The 21,437-nt window shown below is 44.2% G+C and overlaps 1 protein-coding gene and 1 long non-coding RNA gene across 4 annotated transcripts in view; one reads left to right on the top strand and one right to left on the bottom strand.

Moving 5' to 3' along the window:
• Positions 1 to 21,437, top strand: part of LOC121693191 (nectin-3-like protein) — a 104,175-nt gene continuing 82,738 nt past the window's right edge. Inside the window, exon 1 of one of the 3 annotated variants that reach the window (XM_042072494.1) lies at positions 1 to 155. In XM_042072494.1, the coding sequence (XP_041928428.1) occupies positions 108 to 155 (48 nt within the window). In that variant the 5' untranslated portion in view covers positions 1 to 107. The remainder of the gene's footprint in view (positions 156 to 21,437) is intronic. The other 2 variants (XM_042072503.1, XM_042072509.1) reach the window with 2 other exon arrangements.
• Positions 13,697 to 21,429, bottom strand: LOC121693370. The gene is made up of 3 exons (XR_006025481.1): positions 21,355 to 21,429; positions 20,106 to 20,231; positions 13,697 to 13,898 (listed from the first exon to the last, which is right to left on the bottom strand). It is a non-coding gene; the product is annotated as an uncharacterized LOC121693370 (long non-coding RNA).

Genomic DNA, 21,437 nt, shown 5'->3' with positions numbered 1-21,437 from the left:
GTGGTTGTGGCCGAGTCATACATATACAGCCCAGTAAGCAGGACTGCGAGACATACCAGAGAATGTCTACGGGCTCTGGTTATACCTCCAAAAAATGATTTCTTAGAATGACGATTGCAAGCTCACGGAGTATTTTTCAGGCAGTTCATCAAAAGGTAGGCCTCCCCTAAGTATGGGATTTTTACGACGGAGTATTAGGACCACACATGAAGAAAACAAATATGTTTACCATGACGAGATTAGCCTATAAACTCGACATTTCGAGAATAAGTAGGCTAAGGGACCGTTCGTTATTTATAAACGGGGTCACCGGAGGAAAATAGGGGAGGGTCATGTCTTTTTATTCTTTGTTAAGGGGAGGGTCACCTAACTTTTTTTTGTCTAGGAGGGAGGGTCACCTATCTTTTGTATTAATGAAAACAGCAAAAAAATTGTGGTGGCTTGTTTGATTGTTGATTTCTGTCGCCATATAACGTTCTCTTTCGTTCCATAGCTCTGTCAACATTGAACAATGAAAATAAGGGGGATTTCCCACCGCCGCTGCATGCACGCCGTCATTGAACACATGTAAACAAAACGTCAATTATGTGCTCAAACTAACGCCGCTGACTTATGACAAAAAACATTCCACTTTGATACGAAACTACATTTTTGTACAACATTTATCCAGCAAAAATTACAGAATTTGGATTAAGTAATGTGGAGAAATATCGATATTAAGAAAATTGCCGCTGCGTGACGCCGAGTTAATGGCATTTCCCCTTGTCCATGAGTCACGTATAACAGGTCACGTCGGTGGCCGTTATCCCTCACATGTCAGAGTAATGACATTCAAAAACGTACCTTTATATTACATTACAATTTATAAAGGAACGAAATGTCAAAAGAATTAAGCAATATGTTTGCTGGATGACACGAATATTAGTAAGGAAAAACAAGATTTTTACCGTAATGTCCAGTGAAATTACATGTGTTGTGACGCTACATATATACAGAGACAGAGAGAGAGAGTATTTTCTGTTTTTGTTTTTTGTCCTATGGTCTTATGTTCTTGTTTGTTATGTTGTATGTAACAGCTTTGGCAACACTTTTCCCATGCAGTCATGCTAATGCTGCATGTAAACACACACTTGTCACGCTACATTTATGTGTATGTATGTAATGTGTGTGTGTGTGCATATATATATATATATATATATATATATATATATATATATATATATATATATATATATATATATATAGATTTTTTTTTTATACAGAGAGAGAGAGAGAGAAAGAGCAATACAGAACAGGTCGTCAGTTTTACTGAACTGAAGTTATTGCTTGTAAACAGTTAGTGCTGCATGTAAACACACTTGTCATGCTACATTTATATGTGTGTGTGTGTGTATGTATGTATATGTGTATATATATATATATATATATATATATATATATATATATATATATATATATATATATATATATATATATACAGAGATATATGTAAACACACTTGTCACGCTACATTTATATGTGTATGTATGTAATGTGTGTATATATACAGAGAGAGAGAGAGCAATACAGAACAGGTCGTCAGTTTTACTGAACTGAAGTTATTGCTTGTAAACAGTTAGTGCTGCATGTAAACACACTTGTCACGCTACATTTATATGTGTATGTATGTAATGTGTGTGTGTGTGTGTATGTGTGTATATATATATATATATATATATATATATATATATACACACACATATATACATATATACAGAGAGAGAGAGAGAGCAATACAGAACAGGTTGTCGGTCTGAAATGAAGTTAGTATATATATATATATATAGGTAACACTTTATTTTAATGTGTCACAGTGTACCTACCTAATTAGGTACGGTGGTATAACCTGTGTAACAACATATACTATCAGGTACTATCATTGTACTTGCATTATGTATTTGTGGGTACCTACATATAAGCTTAGTTGTTACATTGTAATACTGAGTGCTTTTACAAAACTTTGCCAATTGGCCTACATTTTCATCAGAGGCAAAGAGCTGACCTGAGACCTGCTGGATGGGGTAAATCTGGTCATGATAGATTTGATATACAAGCCATTCTTAGCTCCAGTCAAGGCCTCATTGTCTTCAGTGTACATGTTTTTTTGCTCTTGGGTGCTCCTTGTTGGTCCTTGGTTGTAGTTAGTACTTGGGCAATTCCATGGAAAATTACGTTTTTTCTAACATCCATAACGCCAATAAAATGTGATGGTATGGTATGATGTGAATGATTACATGAAATTTGAGCATTTGCTATTTCTGGCTGAAGAATGTACATGAGAAAAATGCACAAAAAATGAATAGTAACATTCACATCATACAAATGCCAAGGCATTTCACTGGCATTATGGATGTGACAAAAAGTCAATTTTCCGTGGAATTGCCCACTTTTCCGTGGAATTGCCCACTTACAATTACATATTACATGTTGTGTCATTGGTGTCTTGGAACATGTCTGCCATTACCCTACATACTGTAGTACATGTATCAACTGTGTTATTTATTACTCTTTTGATACAGTGGAATGAACCCATTCAAATAAAGTGTACCAGTTAAGTACTTGTACATATACATGTACATATTATATACATCCTGTCAATGATGTCATGCATCCTGTAGTTGATGTGTTGAAACGTGTCTGCTGTTACACCACACAGTACATGTGAATTAGTAGACCTGTTCCAAGACATCGAAGACACAACATACATGTCATATGTGCATGTAAGTAATTAACTGGTACACTTAATAGGTTTATTCCACTGTATCAAAGAGTAACAAGGTTGTAGCAGCTCAGCTGTTATATGTACACTGAAGACAATGAGGCCTTGACTGGAGCTAAGAATGGTTTGTATATCAAATCTATCATGACCAGATTTACCCCATCCAGCAGGTCTCAGGTCAGCTGATGAAAATGTAGGCAAATTGGCAAAGTTTGGTAAAAGCACTCAGTATTACAATGTAACAACTATAGCCTATGTAGGTACCCACAAATACATAATGCAAGTACAATGATAGTACATGTTATTACACAGGTTGTACCACTGTACCTAATTAGGTACATGTAGGTACACTGTAACAGCGACACATTAAAATAAAGTGTTGCCGATGAATTTCCCCAGTAGTGGACAATAAAGACTTCGGTAACACTTTATTTTAATGTGTTGCTGTTACAGTGTACTTACCTAATTAGGTACAGTGGTACAACCTGTGTAACAACATGTACTATCAGGTACTATCATTGTACTTGCATAATGTATTTGTGAGTACCTACATATAGTTTTTACATTGTAATACTGAGTGCTTTTACAAAACTTTGCCAATTTGCCTAAATTTTCATCAGAGGCAAAGAGCTGACCTGAGACCTGCTGGATGGGGTAAATCGGGTCATGATAGATTTGATATACAAAGCATGCTTAGCTCCAGTCAAGGCCTCATTGTCTTCAGTGTACATGTAACAGCTGTGCTGCTACAACCTTGTTATTGTTTAGTTTTTTTTATCTATGTAGGCCATTTTTTTAATGTTACATTATTATTTTGTTAATACATGGAATAAATCACCACAAACACACGCGACTGTAGCCTATTGGCTTCTTCTGTAGCCTACCCGGCTTGCGCAGCTAACAACGCCCATAAAACAAGTGTAACCGTCGGCTCCTCGAGGCTTAATACTTAAACGAAGTTACAGCAGCTATTAGGCCCGAGGTGCAGTGAAATGGCGTCATCTGGTGGTCATACAATTCACCCGCTATTAGACCCGAAGTGCAGGAGAAGTGGATATTCAACTACGCCATCCTTCAGGTCGCAGCGACACGTAGGTGTACTTTATGTGCTGTGTCATGCTGCCAGCTAGTGGTTGTGGAATATTTAACACCCATTATAGTTCTGGGAATAGATGTGCCCTCGAATAAATGTACTTTGTTACAAATTATTTGGGTGATCCATCTGATAAATTGTGTTTTTCTTTTTATACTTCGTACCTTTATAAATTAAAGTGTATCATTAAGGTACCTTTTTCAATGTCATTACTCTGACATTCGACATTAGTCGACCATAAATTTGGGCAATGGGCACATTGTTAGGGGTTGACACTTTGCATAAGATTTCTCCACATTACTTGATCCAAATTCTGTGATTTTTGTTGTATAAATGTTGTACAATTATGTAGTTTCGTATCAAAGTGGAATGGTGGTTTTTATAAGTCAGCGGCGTTAGTTTGAGCACATAATTGACGTTTTGTTTACATGTGTTCAATGTAAGTCAATGGGAGCCGAAAATCCATAAATAGCGGCGTCCAAAGAATCTTTTGCCGGATTGCATGACGGCGGTGGATTTCCCGGGTTTTTCACGCAAAATACGGAAAATGTCAACATTCGTCCCCATTAACGTTGGAAGGGTTGGAGCCACAAAGTAGCCTACTTTATTCACGCCTAACAGCCTATATCCATTTGGTCAACTTTATCCAGCCCTAAAAGGCTAAATTTAACTTTGGTTTACTTGTAGTTTACCGTGTAGCCTAACTTTAAACAGTGTGCATGCGTAACATACTTGTGCTTCATTCATCCACACATCCAGCTCCTAACGTTTTGACAAGCATTTCTAATACCAATTGACCTCGTTCCTGCCCATCTCTAGCTTTGCTGTCTCCATCCTTTCTGTTTTTGTTGTTTGCAAAAAAATATATAGTAGGCCTATTTATTGGTAACCAGCAACAAGTGCAATTTGTTAATCGCTGTCATTCTCTCTCCTGCCAACACAAATGTGTTACGTTCCAAGTAGCAGTACGTAATTCTGCTTCATAAAGTTGAACAAATACATTTGGTCATATAAATAGCCAGTTTATGGTCTACAGTGTAGTTGGTAAGTTATGGTAGGCCAACTTGGAGTGAATATACGATTCTTTGTCTAGCTGAGTAGCCTGGCAGGTGCGCACGTATGCATAGCCTACGGCCGAACACTGCAAGCGCTAATGAATCGTGTTCTCACGACAACCACGTCGTTAACTTAAATAGGCCTAGGTTAACATCACACTGAGTTCGCATTCAAGCAAGCAAAACGATGATTTGAATACATCTGTTTCACTGGAAGGGCAAGGGTAACAACAGGACAACACAGAGACAGGCCAGAATGCAGGACTAATGTTATGAGAGTATTACAGTAGGGCCTACACTGCAAAAAGAGATGTGTTAAAAATGACACATCATGTGTAGAATTTTAAGACATGTGGTGAGTGTGTTCAGGGACTACACATGTTGTGTCAAATTTTACACAATAGATGTGTGAGCCATTTTAACACAGAAATTGTGTCAGGTAATTTTACACAGAAAATGTGTTATGCCAACACGTTTTACACAATAGATGTGTGAGCCACTTTAACACAGAAATTGTGTCAGGTAATTTTACACAGAAAATGTGTTATTTTACACAATCGATGTGTGAGCCATTTCAACACAGAAATTGTGTCAGGTAAAATTCACACACAAATGTGTGATATCAATACTTTTTACACTTTATTAAGTGTGTGAGACATTTTTACACTCAAATATGTAATTTCAAAACATTAAGTGCTGATTATGTGTAGCTGAAAATTAAAAGAATTGACTGAATGTGTTAACATTACCAAGCATCTGTAATCATTAAAAAATAAAGGGAGACAAATGTCAAAATATATTTGCCATTTAATGAGTGCAAAGTACAACAAAAGCTACTGCACTAAGTGTAGCAGGATATGCAGTGATAAGAGATAATATCAGAAGGATGAATACATATTAAAAGATACAATCACAGTTATGACTAATGGATGACATGTAACAACATATAACAGTCATATCAGAAAACACAGATGCATGAATACATTTCATAAGAAACATGTTTAGATCCCTGAGATAATAATAAAAAACGCCACATCAGAAGTGTTGTCAATAGTAATTTGTTTAGAGTAACTATAGTTCATCTGTATGAAAACCACTTGCATAACAATCAAACACACAGTTGAAAATACACCATCAAAAATAAGTCTAAATGTGCATACTATACTGCATAGGTAACATTTTGGTGTAATTATTCTTCTGTAAATCACCACTTGCAGCTACATTAACAATAATTGTAACACGGGCGACAAGACAAGATAACTTTCTCGTTTCCTTAAAAAATATCAAATTCAATAGTCATAGGCATGGTCAAAAAACAGTGTTAGTCTAGACTATTTACACAATTTATGAATTATAATGAAATCATTACAACTATTTAAACTGTTTCTTTTTTAACAAAAATATTTAATAATGACCTAGTTACAGTGGCTGACCGGTGCAAACGACCTTCAATTAAAGGTGTGGTTCAGGATTTTGGACATAGGACCTCATTTCCTTGACCTTGAATTTCCCCTTGGGTATCAATAAAGTATCTGTCTATCTATCTATTTCCAAGTTAGCAAGTGTGATATTTATCAGTGGAGACCGTTTTTAACACGTTTCATCCAGTCCTTATAGTTGCAGAGTTTGCAGGTGCTAGGCTAGTGCAAGTCATCAGTATGTGTTAGCCTCCCACTAAAAACAATCTTACCCTCTCCAAAGTACACCCGAGGCAAATAAATTATAACGCCAGACAATCGATGTAAATGTCTGTGTTGATAGAATAGTGTTAGAAATAAAACTACCCTTGCATCGCATTGCAATAGTTATACTTTGTTCCCTGAAGTTGGTAGTAGGCAAATAAGCAACGGCAGCGGTGGGCTGATATTACCTAGGCTACTTCTAGCAGGGTTCCTACACATTTTCCATTTCAAAATTCCATACTTTTTCCATACTCAAATTTCCAAACTTCTCGGTAGATTTTTCTGACCATATTCTCGACATTGCGGCCACATCTGGTTTAGGATAACTCGGGGAAAACAAAGGTATGGACAACTGAAGTGAATTAAAAAATGACATTTAATATTCGTCCATTTAGCTGAGTCATTTTTAGTTGTATCTTGACGATGGGGACTGACAGTTAAGCTACACAATAGTAGGAATGGTTCATTATGACCTGAGTGAAGTGATTAGTACTGTAGATGCAATAGTCTGGAAACAATTTCTCCATACCCTTGTTTCTTTTTTCCATTCTTATCCAGACCTGGAAATTACTAAAATCAAATTCCATACTTTTCCAGGTTTTCCATACTGCGTAGGAACCCTGTACTAGGTATCCCGATTGGAGTGCGCTTCTCTGTTTACTTTTAGGCGCAGTACTACTCACCGGAGCAAGTATAATTCCACCGCTGCTAAGAAACCAGTCCCTCAAAATGTAATGCAATAATGCAATCATTGAAATGCAGGGATAGAATAATGTTAGAAATAAAACTATCAACACGAACATTGACAGTCTGGTGTTATAATTTATTTGCCTCGGGTGTACTTTGGAGTGGGTAAGGCTGTTTTTAGTGGCAAGATAACACATACTAATGACTTGCGCTAGCCTAGCACCTGCGAACTCTGCAACTAGAAGGACTGGATGAAACGTGTTAAAAACGGTCTCCACTGATAAATATCACACTTGCTAACTTGGAAATGAGGTCCTATGTCCAAAATCCTGAACCCTTTAATGACAACATGTGAATTTGCAGCGCAATTTCTAAATGCTGTGCATATGTTGTCAAATTTGATGTTTTCTTAAGTTGCGTCTGTTTTATCTGTCATGAGCATTCTCTCTCCCGGGCAACAACCTTAATTGATTCAACTCTCTGCCACTCTGCTCACTCTCTCTCTACTCTGCCTAACGAGCTCCACCTGGCTCCGCCCTGCTCTGCTCTTGTTACCTGGCCAGCTGCGCTGCATTTCCCACTCACCATCCTCACCTTGCCCCACTCTGCTCTAATTACTCTGCCAGCTGCACTGCATTTCTCCACTAACCTCTCCCAGTATATAAAGCCCTGTTTTTCAGCCAAGCCCTGTCAGATCGTCTTCAAACCTGTACCAGTAACCTGCCTGCCTGCCTGTCTACTCTCTGACTCCTACCTGTGATTCGGATCCTTTCTTGACTGCCTCCCTGTTCTACCGCCCCGGTTATCCCGACCCGCCTTCCGGATCTTCTCGATTACTCTCCGATCTTCAGCCCCCCCGGTAACTCGAATCTGCCTTCTGTCCCTCACCACGTTTAGTGCCTAGCCCTGGTCTGTACTACTGCCTGCTGTTCACCTTGCTGTTGTGTGTGTGTTCCCCTGAGCCCCGAGAACCCCTGACACCCCTGGCACTCCTAGCACCCCTGGAACCGGAACCTCCAAGACCTCACGTTTCTCTCACTCCTCTTCCCCCCTGAACCCTTCAATAAAAAGACTCTGAATTTGAACTTGCGCTCTTGGGTCGTCTTCTGTCCGTGACAGAACGATCTGACCATCATGGACCCAGCGCACTCCCTGACCACTATGGAGGAAGGGCCCGAGATGACTGCCCTACAGCGACTGGAACGCACTGAGGGAGACATCAATCGGATGGCTGGCGACATCGCTTCCCTTCTCCAGCTAGGCAACCAACAACAACAGCAATCCAACCAGCAGCAACAACAGTTCCAACTGCAGCAACAACTGCTAGCCCAAGCCCTGCAACTACTCTCAAACCCGGCTACTCCACCTGCACCCACCCCTGGTTCTTCTGTTCCTGTACCACCGGCAGTGCTGCCACCAGATCCCCACGCTCCTGAACCAAAGATTGGGAACCCGGAACGTTTCGATGGAGACCAAAAGCAAGTAAGACCATTCTTGAGCAGCTGCAGAATCCAGTTCGCACTACAGCCCAGGACCTTCTCAACGGAGGGAGCCAAGGTGGGGTATGTCATCACCCATCTCACCGGCCGAGCTCGGTTGTGGGGAACGGCGGAATTCGACCGGCAAACCCCAGCCTGTGCCTCCTTCAGTGCCTTTGAGGAGGAGATGTTAAAGGTCTTTGATCTAGGCTCGCCAACAGCCGAAGCGTCACAAGCTCTGCTCACCATCCGTCAGGGCAATCGGACAGTGGCAGACTTCTCCATTGACTTTCGTACCCTGGCCAGTCAAAGCTCGTTTAACTCAGAGGCACTGGTGCAAGCCTTCCTCCACAGCTTGGCGGACTATATCAAAGACGAGCTGGTTTCTCATGACCCGCCCTCAACGCTTGATGCCGCCATTGACCTTGCCGTCCGCATTGACCGCCGTATACAGACCCGGAGGAGGGAGAAGGGGCGCCTCAGTCAACCTGCCATCCGCACTCGGGTCGATACCTCCTCTGTCCAGCCCCTGCCTGTCAAGTCCCAAGGCCAACTCAATCAGCCTGAGGCCATGGAGATTGGTCGTGCCTCTCTGACTCCCGAGGAGCGTCGGCGCCGTCTAACCTCCAACCTTTGCCTCTACTGTGGTGGTGAAAGTCACCGTGGTCGCCACCTGTCCGGCAAAGGCCGCAGCTCACCAGGTGTAGGGGAGATCCGGGTGAGCTCAACAAGTCTTCAGTCTCCCTCCATCCGAAAACCCCTGCTTCATCTCCGCCTTCAGCTTTCCGACACGACTCATACGTTGGCCGCCCTTGTGGATTCTGGAGCCGAAGCAAACATCATGGACCCTGAGCTTGCACGGCAACTGGACGTGAACCATCATCAACTGGCACAACCCATTCCTGCACGAGCCCTGGATGGACATCATCTGGGCAAGGTCACTCACATCTCAGCCCCTGTGACAATTCTGCTGTCAGGAAACCACCAAGAGTCCATCCAGTTTCACCTTCTACACTCACCTGGCCAACCACTCATTCTCGGATACCCGTGGCTCTGTCAGCACAACCCCCACATCGACTGGGAGACAGGGACAGTCCGTTCGTGGGGAAGGAGTTGTCACCAGACCTGTTTAAGGGGGGCCACCCTGCCCGTTCACCGGGAAATATCTAGCGCTACCCCCGACATATCCAATGTTCCGACCTGTTACCACAGCCTGAAAGAGGTGTTCAACAAATCCAAGGCGACATCTCTACCCCCACACAGACCCTATGACTGCGCGATTGATCTCCTGCCTGGCACAGCACCTCCCAAGGGTCGTCTGTATTCACTGTCAGCCCCGGAAAGAAAGGCCATGGAAGACTACATTAATGACTCTCTTGCCGCCGGGATAATCAGACCGTCTTCTTCCCCCGCCGGAGCGGGATTCTTCTTCGTCGGTAAGAAGGACGGTTCTCTTCGTCCATGCATAGATTACCGGGGTCTGAACGACATCACTGTTAAGAATCGCTACCCACTGCCCTTACTTTCGTCTGCCTTCGAACTGCTGCAGGGAGCCACCGTATTCACGAAGCTGGACCTTCGCAATGCCTACCATCTGGTGCGGGTGAGAGAGGGAGACGAGTGGAAGACTGCGTTCAACACACCAACCGGCCACTATGAATACCTCGTCATGCCATTTGGCCTCACCAATGCCCCAGCAGTTTTTCAAGCCCTAGTGAATGATATCCTCAGGGACATGCTAAATACATTCGTGTTTGTGTACCTTGACGATATTTTAATATTCTCAAAGACTCTGTCAGAACACACGCACCATGTCCAGTTGGTCCTGCGCCGCCTGCTGGAGAACTCTCTTTTCGTGAAGGCAGAGAAGTGCGAGTTCCATGCCAAGACCGTTTCATTCCTGGGGTATGTGATCAACGAGGGCAGCATTCAGATGGATCTCATGAAGGTGTCGGCTGTCACGTCCTGGCCAGTCCCTGAGTCTCGGAAAAAGTTGCAACAGTTCCTGGGCTTTGCGAACTTTTATAGGAGGTTCATCCGAAACTATAGCACAGTGGCTGCACCACTCACGGCGCTAACCAGCACTAAACAGCCGTACCAATGGACAGCAGCTGCTGATAAGGCCTTCAATAGCCTCAAGACACGTTTCACTTCCGCTCCCATCCTCCAGATGCCAGATGCAGCAAGGCAGTTTGTGGTGGAGGTAGATGCTTCGGACGTGGGAGTGGGTGCAGTGCTTTCTCAGAGAGCAGCCGAGGATGGCAAGATGCACCCCTGTGCCTTCTACTCCCGTCGGCTAACCCCAGCCGAATGCAACTACGACATTGGGAACCGCGAGCTGCTGGCCGTCAAGCTCGCCCTTGAAGAATGGCGGCACTGGTTAGAGGGGTCAAAGGAACCATTCGTAGTGTGGACAGACCACAAAAACCTGGAGTATATCCAAACAGCCAGGAGGCTGAACTCCCGTCAACAGCGGTGGTCTCTGTTCTTTACCCGCTTCAATTTCACGCTCTCCTACCGGCCGGGATCTCGCAACATCAAACCTGATGCCCTTTCCCGGATGTTTCAGAAGGACGAGATCACCGCCATGCCAGCTCCCATTCTTCCCAGCCACTTTGTCGTAGCGGCCCTCACCTGGGAGATCGAGAAGCAGGTCATGGAGGCTCTTCGGAACCAGCCCGGCCCAAGCACCAGCGCCCCCAACCGTCTGTTTGTTCCAGCAAATCTCAGGTCACCTGTGATCCAGTGGGGGCACGAATCCCGTCTGGCCTGTCATCCCGGCATCACTCGCACCCTTCATATGGTCCGCCAGCGGTTCTGGTGGCGGCGGATGAGACGGGATGTCCAAGAATTCATCCGAGCTTGTCCCACTTGTAACCGAAACAAGACCCCCAACCAGCCTCCTGCTGGGTTGCTGCAACCCCTACTCGTACCCAAGCGGCCCTGGTCCCACGTTTCACTGGACTTTGTTACGGGTCTTCCGCCCTCTGACGGACACACAGTCATCCTTACCATTGTTGACCGCTTTAGTAAGATGACCCACTTCGTGCCTCTTCCTAAACTACCCTCTGCTAAGGAGACCGCCCAGGTGGTCCTGGAACATGTGTTTCGTATCCATGGCCTACCCCAGGATATAGTGTCAGACCGGGGGCCGCAATTCTCAGCAACCTTTTGGAAGGAGTTCTGTCATCTCCTTGGGGCCACCGCCAGCCTATCATCTAGATTCCACCCGCAGTCAAACGGCCAAACTGAACGCATGAACCAGGAGCTGGAGAAGGCACTGAGGTGCGTGGCCTCCCAAAATCCCCGGGCCTGGGCTCAACACCTGCTCTGGGTGGAATATGCCCATAATTCACTCACCAGTTCCGCCACCGGGCTCTCCCCCTTTCAGTGTGTCTACGGGTATCAACCCCCACTGTTTGCCAGCCAGGAAGCGGATGCCACCTGTCCGTCTGCCCTTGCGTATGCCCGCCGCTGCCGCCGCACTTGGGCCCAGGCTCGCACTATGCTCCTGAAGTCAGGAACCAGCTACGCCGTCGGTGCCAACCGACGGAGGGCCCCAGCACCTACTTACCGGATTGGTCAGAAGGTCTGGCTGTCTGCCCGGGATCTGCCGCTGCGGGTTGAATCACGAAAGCTGGCCCCTCGCTTCATTGGTCCTTTTCCTGTGCAGAAAGTCATCAGTCCAACGGCGGTTCGGCTTCAGTTGCCCACTTCCATGCGGGTCCATCCCACCTTCCACGTCTCCAAGGTCAAGCCGGTCCATGAAAGTCCCCTGGTCCCTGCGGCTCCGCCGCCGCCTCCTCCGCGCCTCTTAGATGGCGGTCCTGTCTTCACCGTCCGGCGGCTGCTCCGCTCTAGGCGACGGGGTAGGGGTCTCCAGTACCTCGTTGACTGGGAGGGATATGGTCCGGAGGAGAGGACCTGGATCCCGGCCAGGAGGATAGTGGACCGGACCCTCATCACTGACTTCCACCGACTACATCCTGATCAGCCTGCAATCCGTAGGGGCCGTCCCAGAGGGGTCCCTAGCCGTCCTGCCCGCCCGGCTTCCTGTCCTGTGCCTGACCCTGATCCTGTCTCAGTACCTGTCCTGTCTCCCGACCGTGACCCTCCAGCTCCTTCTGAGGATGAGGATGCTCACTCGGACCGCTCGGAGGAGTTCTGACCCGCCGCCTGCTCCCCTCCACCCTCCCGGCATGATGTTGTTCTTGGGACTTCTGGGGCCGTCCCTTAGGGGGGGGGTCCTGTCATGAGCATTCTCTCTCCCGGGCAACAACCTTAATTGATTCAACTCTCTGCCACTCTGCTCACTCTCTCTCTACTCTGCCTAACGAGCTCCACCTGGCTCCGCCCTGCTCTGCTCTTGTTACCTGGCCAGCTGCGCTGCATTTCCCACTCACCATCCTCACCTTGCCCCACTCTGCTCTAATTACTCTGCCAGCTGCACTGCATTTCTCCACTAACCTCTCCCAGTATATAAAGCCCTGTTTTTCAGCCAAGCCCTGTCAGATCGTCTTCAAACCTGTACCAGTAACCTGCCTGCCTGCCTGTCTACTCTCTGACTCCTACCTGTGATTCGGATCCTTTCTTGACTGCCTCCCTGTTCTACCGCCCCGGTTATCCCGACCCGCCTTCCGGATCTTCTCGATTACTCTCCGATCTTCAGCCCCCCCGGTAACTCGAATCTGCCTTCTGTCCCTCACCACGTTTAGTGCCTAACCCTGGTCTGTACTACTGCCTGCTGTTCACCTTGCTGTTGTGTGTGTGTTCCCCTGAGCCCCGAGAACCCCTGACACCCCTGGCACTCCTAGCACCCCTGGAACCGGAACCTCCAAGACCTCACGTTTCTCTCACTCCTCTTCCCCCCTGAACCCTTCAATAAAAAGACTCTGAATTTGAACTTGCGCTCTTGGGTCGTCTTCTGTCCGTGACATTATCTGCATGAGTTGTCATAAATTGCAGGGCGTTTGCACCCGTCGGCCACCGTACCTGGTCCCTCATTGGCTCTTACAGACATAATTTCGAAACATACCGGTACAAAATCAATAAGGAATGTTATTGCTGATTTCACACTGCAGCGACTCCCGGGCATTGGTGGCAGAAGATGTGTCAGAACAACCAGCATGGTATAGCACTTTTCATCTGAAAATTAAACAAAAACAGATTTAAGGTACAACAAATGTTTCCAAGTAGGATTAAATTGTTTCCATCAAACCCCAGAGAGGGTTAGTAGTAGTAGTAGTACAGTAGTAGCAATGCCTGAAAACATCAGAAATTGCAGTCGGAAGAATGTGTACATTTATGTACAGCAAAGGTAGGTCTACATACATTGTTTCCTGACCGTTGATGCTGTATATTGTCAGTTTGTAAAATGTAGGTTAAGTAGGAAGTAACATTAGGAATCCCTGATCAATGTAATTGGTTGGGTTGGACCAATAATTTCAATGTTAACCCAAAGTCAACCCCCGTCATGATGTTAGCATTGGACATGTTTCCCCAATCATGAGTCCCCAGACTACATTCACAAAGTAAATGAGTCTGTTTTAACCAGGCTATGTATGAGGTGCTTATCCATAATCAACCAACATGGATTACACTGAGAAAGGACTAATTCATATTATTGGTAAGTAGGAAATAAGGCAAGGGTTCCTATATTCTGAACTTAAAGCCCGTGTTGCAGGGTTAATTTTCCAACGAATTTGCACAATTTGCTTGTTGGTAATAAACATTTAAACTGTTATCCATTGTATTTGATGTTGTTGGGTATCACAAAACGGAATATAATACGAAAAAGCAGGTACTATTTCACAGCGTTTGAAGTGATTCTCCTTTCCCCCACAATGCATTGCATTACGTCACCTTGGGGAGGCTACAGACCAAAGCCCACCTTGAGACCCTTGAGAGTAACGAGAGAGGAGTAAAGAGAGACGAGTAAGGGATTGTTCAGCAGTAGATAGCGCAGATTATAGATAAATAGATAGTCTATAGATAGCCTAGATATGTATATAGACAGGTAGATAGATAGCTATAGATCAGGGGTCGGCAACCTATGGCACGCGTGCCACGGGTGGCACGCCGCGGAATAAACACTGACACACTGGCACCTTAGTATTATTACGATACTCACTTTATCTGTCCCGTTTAAAAAATAAAAGCATCTGCCTCTTTGTCTGTGAGCGTTTGACTGCCGGCACTAGGACCCGGAGGACACCACTGCGTGGATTTGCGTTAAATTGCAGGCGCGCAAATTTCAGATCAAAGTGTGTGACGTGACCTAAGCGCCCTGTCCGCTGTCTTCGTGCTGACTGAATGACAGAGCATGATATTGTGAACAATGGCAACGCCGGCTGCTGAAAAGGCTAAAACTAGGCCATTCCAGTCCTGCTGGACACAAGAGTTTGGTTTTGTATTTGTGAAGGACCGTGCTGTGTGCACTTTATGCTGTGAGAATGTTGTGTGCAGAACTTCAAGTGTTAAGCGTCATTTTGAGACGAAGCACGAGAAGACCTTCAAAGATCAAGCAGACAAAGTAGAGTCAATTAAACGTGCTGTGTCCAGATATGGAAAACAAGCTAGCTCCTTCAAGGTTTTTACCACTGCTAAAAATCACGGGACAGAAGCAAGCTATCGCATTGCGCATTGCATTGCAAAGCATGGGAAGCCGTTTACGGATGGCGAATTTATTAAGGAGGCTTTTCTCAGTTGCTCAGATGTTCTTTTTGAAAGCTTGCCAAATAAAGAAACCATCAAGTCACGAATAAAGGACATTCCCACGTCAGCTAGAAGTGTTCAGCGACGTACTGATGAAATGGCTGAAAATGTCAGAGCTCAGCAAACAGCTGGATTAAAAGATGCTGCGGTATTTAGCATTGCACTTGATGAAAGCGTGGATGTGAATGACATCCCGCGTTTGGCAGTCATGGCAAGGTACTGTGATTCAACTGTCAGAGAGGAACTATGCTGCGTGAAGCCAATGCCTGACACTACAAAAGGTGAAGACGTGGCCAAGGCATTAATTGAACATTTTGAAGAACGAGGGATTAACATCAGAAAAGTGTTTGCAGTGACCACAGACGGCGCCCCCGCTATGGTTGGGAGACACAAGGGAGCTGTCAAACTGATTGAAGAAAAAGTCGGCCACCCCATCATGAAACTCCACTGCATAATACATCAGGAAAATCTGTGCGCAAAAATGTCAAATTCGGATCTCAATGAAGTTTCAGTCCCTGCTCGAGGAGCTGGACAGCGAATATACAGATCTGCCTCTCCACTCAGCAGTGAGATGGCTGAGTTGCGGAAAAGTTCTGGAGCGATTTGTCAGCTGCTTTGATGCTATCAAGGCCTTTCTGAATGAAAAGGGCCAAAAATATCCAGAACTGGAGGACGAGAAGTGGATTGTGAAACTTATGTTTCTGGCGGACATTACGGGACATCTGAACGTGCTCAATCTCAGACTGCAAGGTGCAGGACAAACTGTTTTGGACATGTATGAGACATGGACGGCTTTTGTCGGTAAGCTGGCAGTATTCTCAGATGACATTTCCACCTCCACGTTCCGCTACTTCCGACACCTGAGAGAGCTGTCCTCCCTGCGCAACATCAGCACCGCTGAAATAACCACGTACATGCGTGTGCTGGAGGCGGAGTTCACCACGCGATTTGTGGATTTTAACCCTTTAGGCGCCAGAGGTTTTTTCCTGAAATGATCAATTTTGACATCTTCATTTCAAAAGGCTATATCTTAAAAGTGATAAGAGATAGAGACTTTCTGTAAATTAGAGAAATATTAAGGATGACCCAAAGTGTATGTAGAGATTAAATGTTTATATCTAATTTGCATATTATGACGTCATATGGTGGCGGCCATCTTGGATTATAGAATTTTCATGAAAAGTTGCATGTTTGAATGATAAAATGCACCACTTCTTTCCCCCCAAAATGTCCCTCACCTTCTGTATGCTATATTGCACAATACTGAATGCTCAGGTAAATAGTAAGTAGTGAACAAACTGTGTAAATCATTACTAATAAATGGCAGAAACAAACCAAATGCATGTAGCGGTAGACTGGCCTTTTGCTGTAGAGATTTTCCATTTACTATATACAGTAGGCACTCTGATTCCATGTATGGGGCACATATATATTATTCAGATGACACACAAACACAAGTAGACAAGACCTGTTTAGTTCAAAAGCTCATTTGCCACGGCAAGGCACAGATCAGGAGTGAGATGACGAGACAAGACAAGAGACAATGTTAGTATTTTTTTTCTTTTTGTTGTTTTTGTTGATGTTTTTTTGTTTTTTTTCTTAGCTGACAAAGACACACACATCACAAGGACATGAACACACAAAAAGGAACACATAGTGTACTGTATGTCCTAAATGATCAGGGAAGTAGATAGCAAATCAACAGTGTAAATCATTACTAAATGGCTGACTTTTTTTTTTTTTATGTAGCAGGCCTTTTGCTGTAGAGATAATGACTCCCTATCCCTATCCATACAGGGCCGGCATTCCCATCATCTTGTGATAGACTATGCATGACCTAATGTGTGTGTGTGTGTGGGAGAGGGAGAGAGCGTGTCACCACCTCCACCATGCGAGCAGCATGGCCAGATCTGCCTCGCGCGCGCCGAGTGGAGAGAATTTGCGCAGCTCGGACTAGGCCTACTGTCATTCTCATTGCGACTCCCCACACTGCCACTACGTTCCCCCCTAACTGTCCTATGAGCACTTCGACCTCGTCTAACATACCCAGTGGCATTAGACAAAGGCTCCACCACGTTACTGTCGCCGCGATTGTGGAGAGGCACACGTTCAGAAGACAGAAGCTAGCGCTATGGATATTAGGCTACCTCCAGCCTCGTTCGCCACACCACTAACACCCTGCTAACTTCCCGATGAACACTCCGAACCCGTGAAACATTATTCCCACCAGTGACATTGGGCAAACGATTCAACGTTTGTGCTTGGTGTAAGCTAAACTATGGAGTAAACTCTCACTTTGTCCAGCTGCATCATTGCAAGGCAGGGACGCATCTGAAGCCTCACTAAACGAATCACCGTCATTTTCTGAAGGCAGATATTCCCCTTCAGAATCAGGGTCCGCGAATAGAAGACCCAACACTTCATTTCAGGTAAACTTTTTTGATGCCATTAGACGATAATCTAATGCAAATACTCGCTGACGTTGACAATATCGCTCTGACAAAATGGCTCACACGCACACTAGCTCCGGTATTTCATGCACTGATTCAATGCGCTGTAGCTAGAAACTTTTGTCTAAAGCGTGTCCTTTTTTCGACTCGGGGATGACGTATGACATGTCTGCCATCTAGTGGAGTGGAAGTCGAACGAAATATGACACCCTATTTGACTAAATCGGCCGTTTTATTCAGTACCGCATCTTGTCGACTATAGTCGCCTGTGGCGCCTAGAGGGTTAAAATGTACGGACCAATGTTCTCTATCTTGATCAAGCCCGACAGCTTTGATAGACTTGATTTGGATGCCACTCTGATCGACTGGATGGATACAGAGGATATGGAAATGCAGCTGATTGAGCTGAAGAGCTCAACACTGTGGGTGACCAAGTTTGCAGAGCTCAGAAAACAGTTGGAAGCCACACCAGTGAAAGATCACGGAGCCCACATCCTCACCTGCTGGGCATCTACACCTGAGAAATTCAGCTGTCTCAGGGGCATTGCACTGGCGCTGCTGTCAGTCTTCGGGTCAACATATCTCTGTGAGCAGGTGTTCTCACACATGAAACATGTGCTCAGCCCCACCCGCAGTCGGTTAACAACGGAGCACTCTGAGGCCTGTTTGCAACTCAAAGTAACTAACTACAAGCCCCAGATCACAGAGCTAAGTCAAGCAAAGCAGGGCCAGGGATCACACTGACTGTCTGGTAGGCAACTGATAATTTGATGTTGCCTCAGCCTACACTAGTTTTCGTTTAAATGTGTAGGCTAGCTGTTTTTCAGTCTTTGAAATGTTGATGTGGCTATTTTGTTAAGAATACAGATACTGTTATTGTTGAGAATAAAATTCCAGGTATATTGGAAATGTTTTTGTATTTTGTGTCATAATTTAACTTTGCGTTATCGTTGATAATGGCACACTAGATGAGAAGAAAATTTCAAACTGGCACTCCATGTTACAAAGGTTGCCGACCCCTGCTATAGATCATGTCTTCTGCTGGTCACGGGGGGAGCTCCTCGGCCAGCGGCCAAAATGCACTCGCTTCCCTAGTTACTGCAGCTCTCCACCACAGTTTCCATCTGGACGGCACAGCCCACACAAGCACCTGCAAAACTGCGACTTCCCCATATTATCTCCCTCTTTGGTAAGCCGTACCCTGACGATGTCAATGGCAATCAATCACGAGCAGTAGTTATCGAAAATATTCATGCTGAAGACATGACCAGCCTAATCGGCGGCGGCTAGAAGCTAAGTTTGCAACAACAGGGGTGGCTCACAGGTGGGACTGGAAAGTTAGCCCATAGCTAGCTATCATGATGCTTTATATTCTGATCTTCTGACTAAGTTTGCCCGGTAGCCTACTTATCTGAACTAACGACATGATCACTATCACTAGATATAAAGAAAATGTTGACTTTCACTCGGTGCTGTTCACTGACAGTAACAAAAAAAGTGTCGTAACGTTATAAGCATAATGCATTGAACTGAATAGGTGCATTATGTAGCCTCATAATGAGGCCTCTCAAATTCAGAAAATTGCATTAAACTAAAATCGGAAGACATTGTTATCTTTGTTAGACCATAGGGTTGTTGTCATATAAATGCTGTAACGAAATTCGAAGTCTAAATATACAAACTTTATGTTGAAAGTGTAACCGCGACCGTTTCCCATAGGAATGAATGTAAAACATACCCTCCAAAACGAGACCTGAAATTCAGAAAAAAATCCCGAAATTCAGAAAAAAATACTAAATTGATATCAGGCACCGTTATTACCGTTGGTAGATCATAGGGTAGCTGTGATATAAATGCTGTGACGAAATTCGAAGTGTAAATATACAAACTTTATGTTGAAAGTGTAACCACGATGTCCATTGAAATGCATTGAAATGAATGAAGCGCAGATCATGTAGTCCCCAAAGTGACGTTATCACCTAATTGCGTAAAAAAACCCCGCTAATGCTAAAAACAACAAAAACTGGCATTTAACACCATTTGGAGACATTTTTAAAAATGATATACATATATTTAGTGCTTTATGTAACCATTAATCAACAGCGGTTTTTAACCTGCAACACAGGCTTTAACCTTTGACATATTGCATGCCATATCATTACACACATTCACACACACCACCACATACCATCTGTCTGGTCTTCCATCCCCTCTGTAAGTGATGCAACACCACCTTTTTCCAAGGCAGCAACTGCTCTCAGCTTTGGAATGATGCTCGCTTCCCATTTCCTGATGAATTGGTCTGTCTTTCCAGCTTTATGAAAGTAGAGGGAAAGATGACTTTTAACATAAAAATACTATTATGTTCCGTATAGAGCCCAGATGCCCATTTAATTCAACTGAATGTAAGGCAACTAATAACACCTTGAAAGACAAACATGTGTTGATAACATGGTTACAACATGGTATTTTATTTATGTATTGGAGTTTCAAAATGAACTGTAATTTCATTTATGGTTACTTGGTACAGTACATGGAACAATACACACATGAGCAATGCATTTACAGTTAATAAATAAAATACCTGTATTTGACAGGCCGTAACGTTACACAACCCCCTTCACTTTACAAAAATGGTTAGCCAAGTAAAAATGTTCGTATGATTTCAATGGTACTGTGTGGTGACAAGCTGACAACAACATAACAAGGCCTATTTACCAGTAATTTGCCAGTAATAGGCACGCGAGACGAAGCAGTCATCGCTAAGTTCCCTCTCTCATGAATGCATGTTCATGTAGATTCGAACATGTCTGCCGCTGACCCAGTAGCAGCTAACGGTTGAAATGTCTGCAGTGCCCACATTAACCTTTATGGCACACTTCCAACACTGTCTATATCGATAAATAACCTAAATACTAAATTCATGGCGCAGTGTTATTTTGTCTGGCCTCATTAACGCTAACGTTAACTTTAAATAATAATGTTGACATTCATATAGATGCTAACGCTTACTTTGCCCAGTCTGCTAACTTTAAGTTAAGGTAATGGTTAGGGCTAACGTTAAACTAACGTTATCCGTTAGCATTCCTTAACATGCAATATCATTCTAGCAATGGGAAAATAAGCTACGGAGAGCTATTTATTGCCAAATAATGCTAAATCTTGAAATATGGTTCTGTACCTTGCCATTTCCTTTTCAAAACTCGATGTAGCCCAACTGTTATCGTTAATGTAACTTTAAAGTTATCCGTATGTTCACAGAAGCTAGCTAGTTGCTATCCATACTTCGATACAAGACTAACGTTACTGGTACCAACCATGAGCCAGCTAACATTAGACTCATTACAAACTTATCTTATACATATCTGAAGGTTATTTTTGTTATTATCAGCTCGCTGAGAAATGTAAACGCTACAACATAATACAAAAATACTTACATCGGTCTCCAAGTCTGACTGCATCTTTACTCCAACGCTGGTCAGAGTGAGTGAAAAGGGCGGATGGAAACAGCATTTCAAAA

The sequence above is a fragment of the Alosa sapidissima genome, chromosome 2 (assembly GCF_018492685.1).
Source record: "Alosa sapidissima isolate fAloSap1 chromosome 2, fAloSap1.pri, whole genome shotgun sequence".
Lineage (NCBI taxonomy): Eukaryota > Metazoa > Chordata > Actinopteri > Clupeiformes > Clupeidae > Alosa > Alosa sapidissima.
The sequence above is the reverse complement of the archived record's forward strand: the minus strand, read 5'-3'. Positions and strand labels throughout refer to the sequence as shown.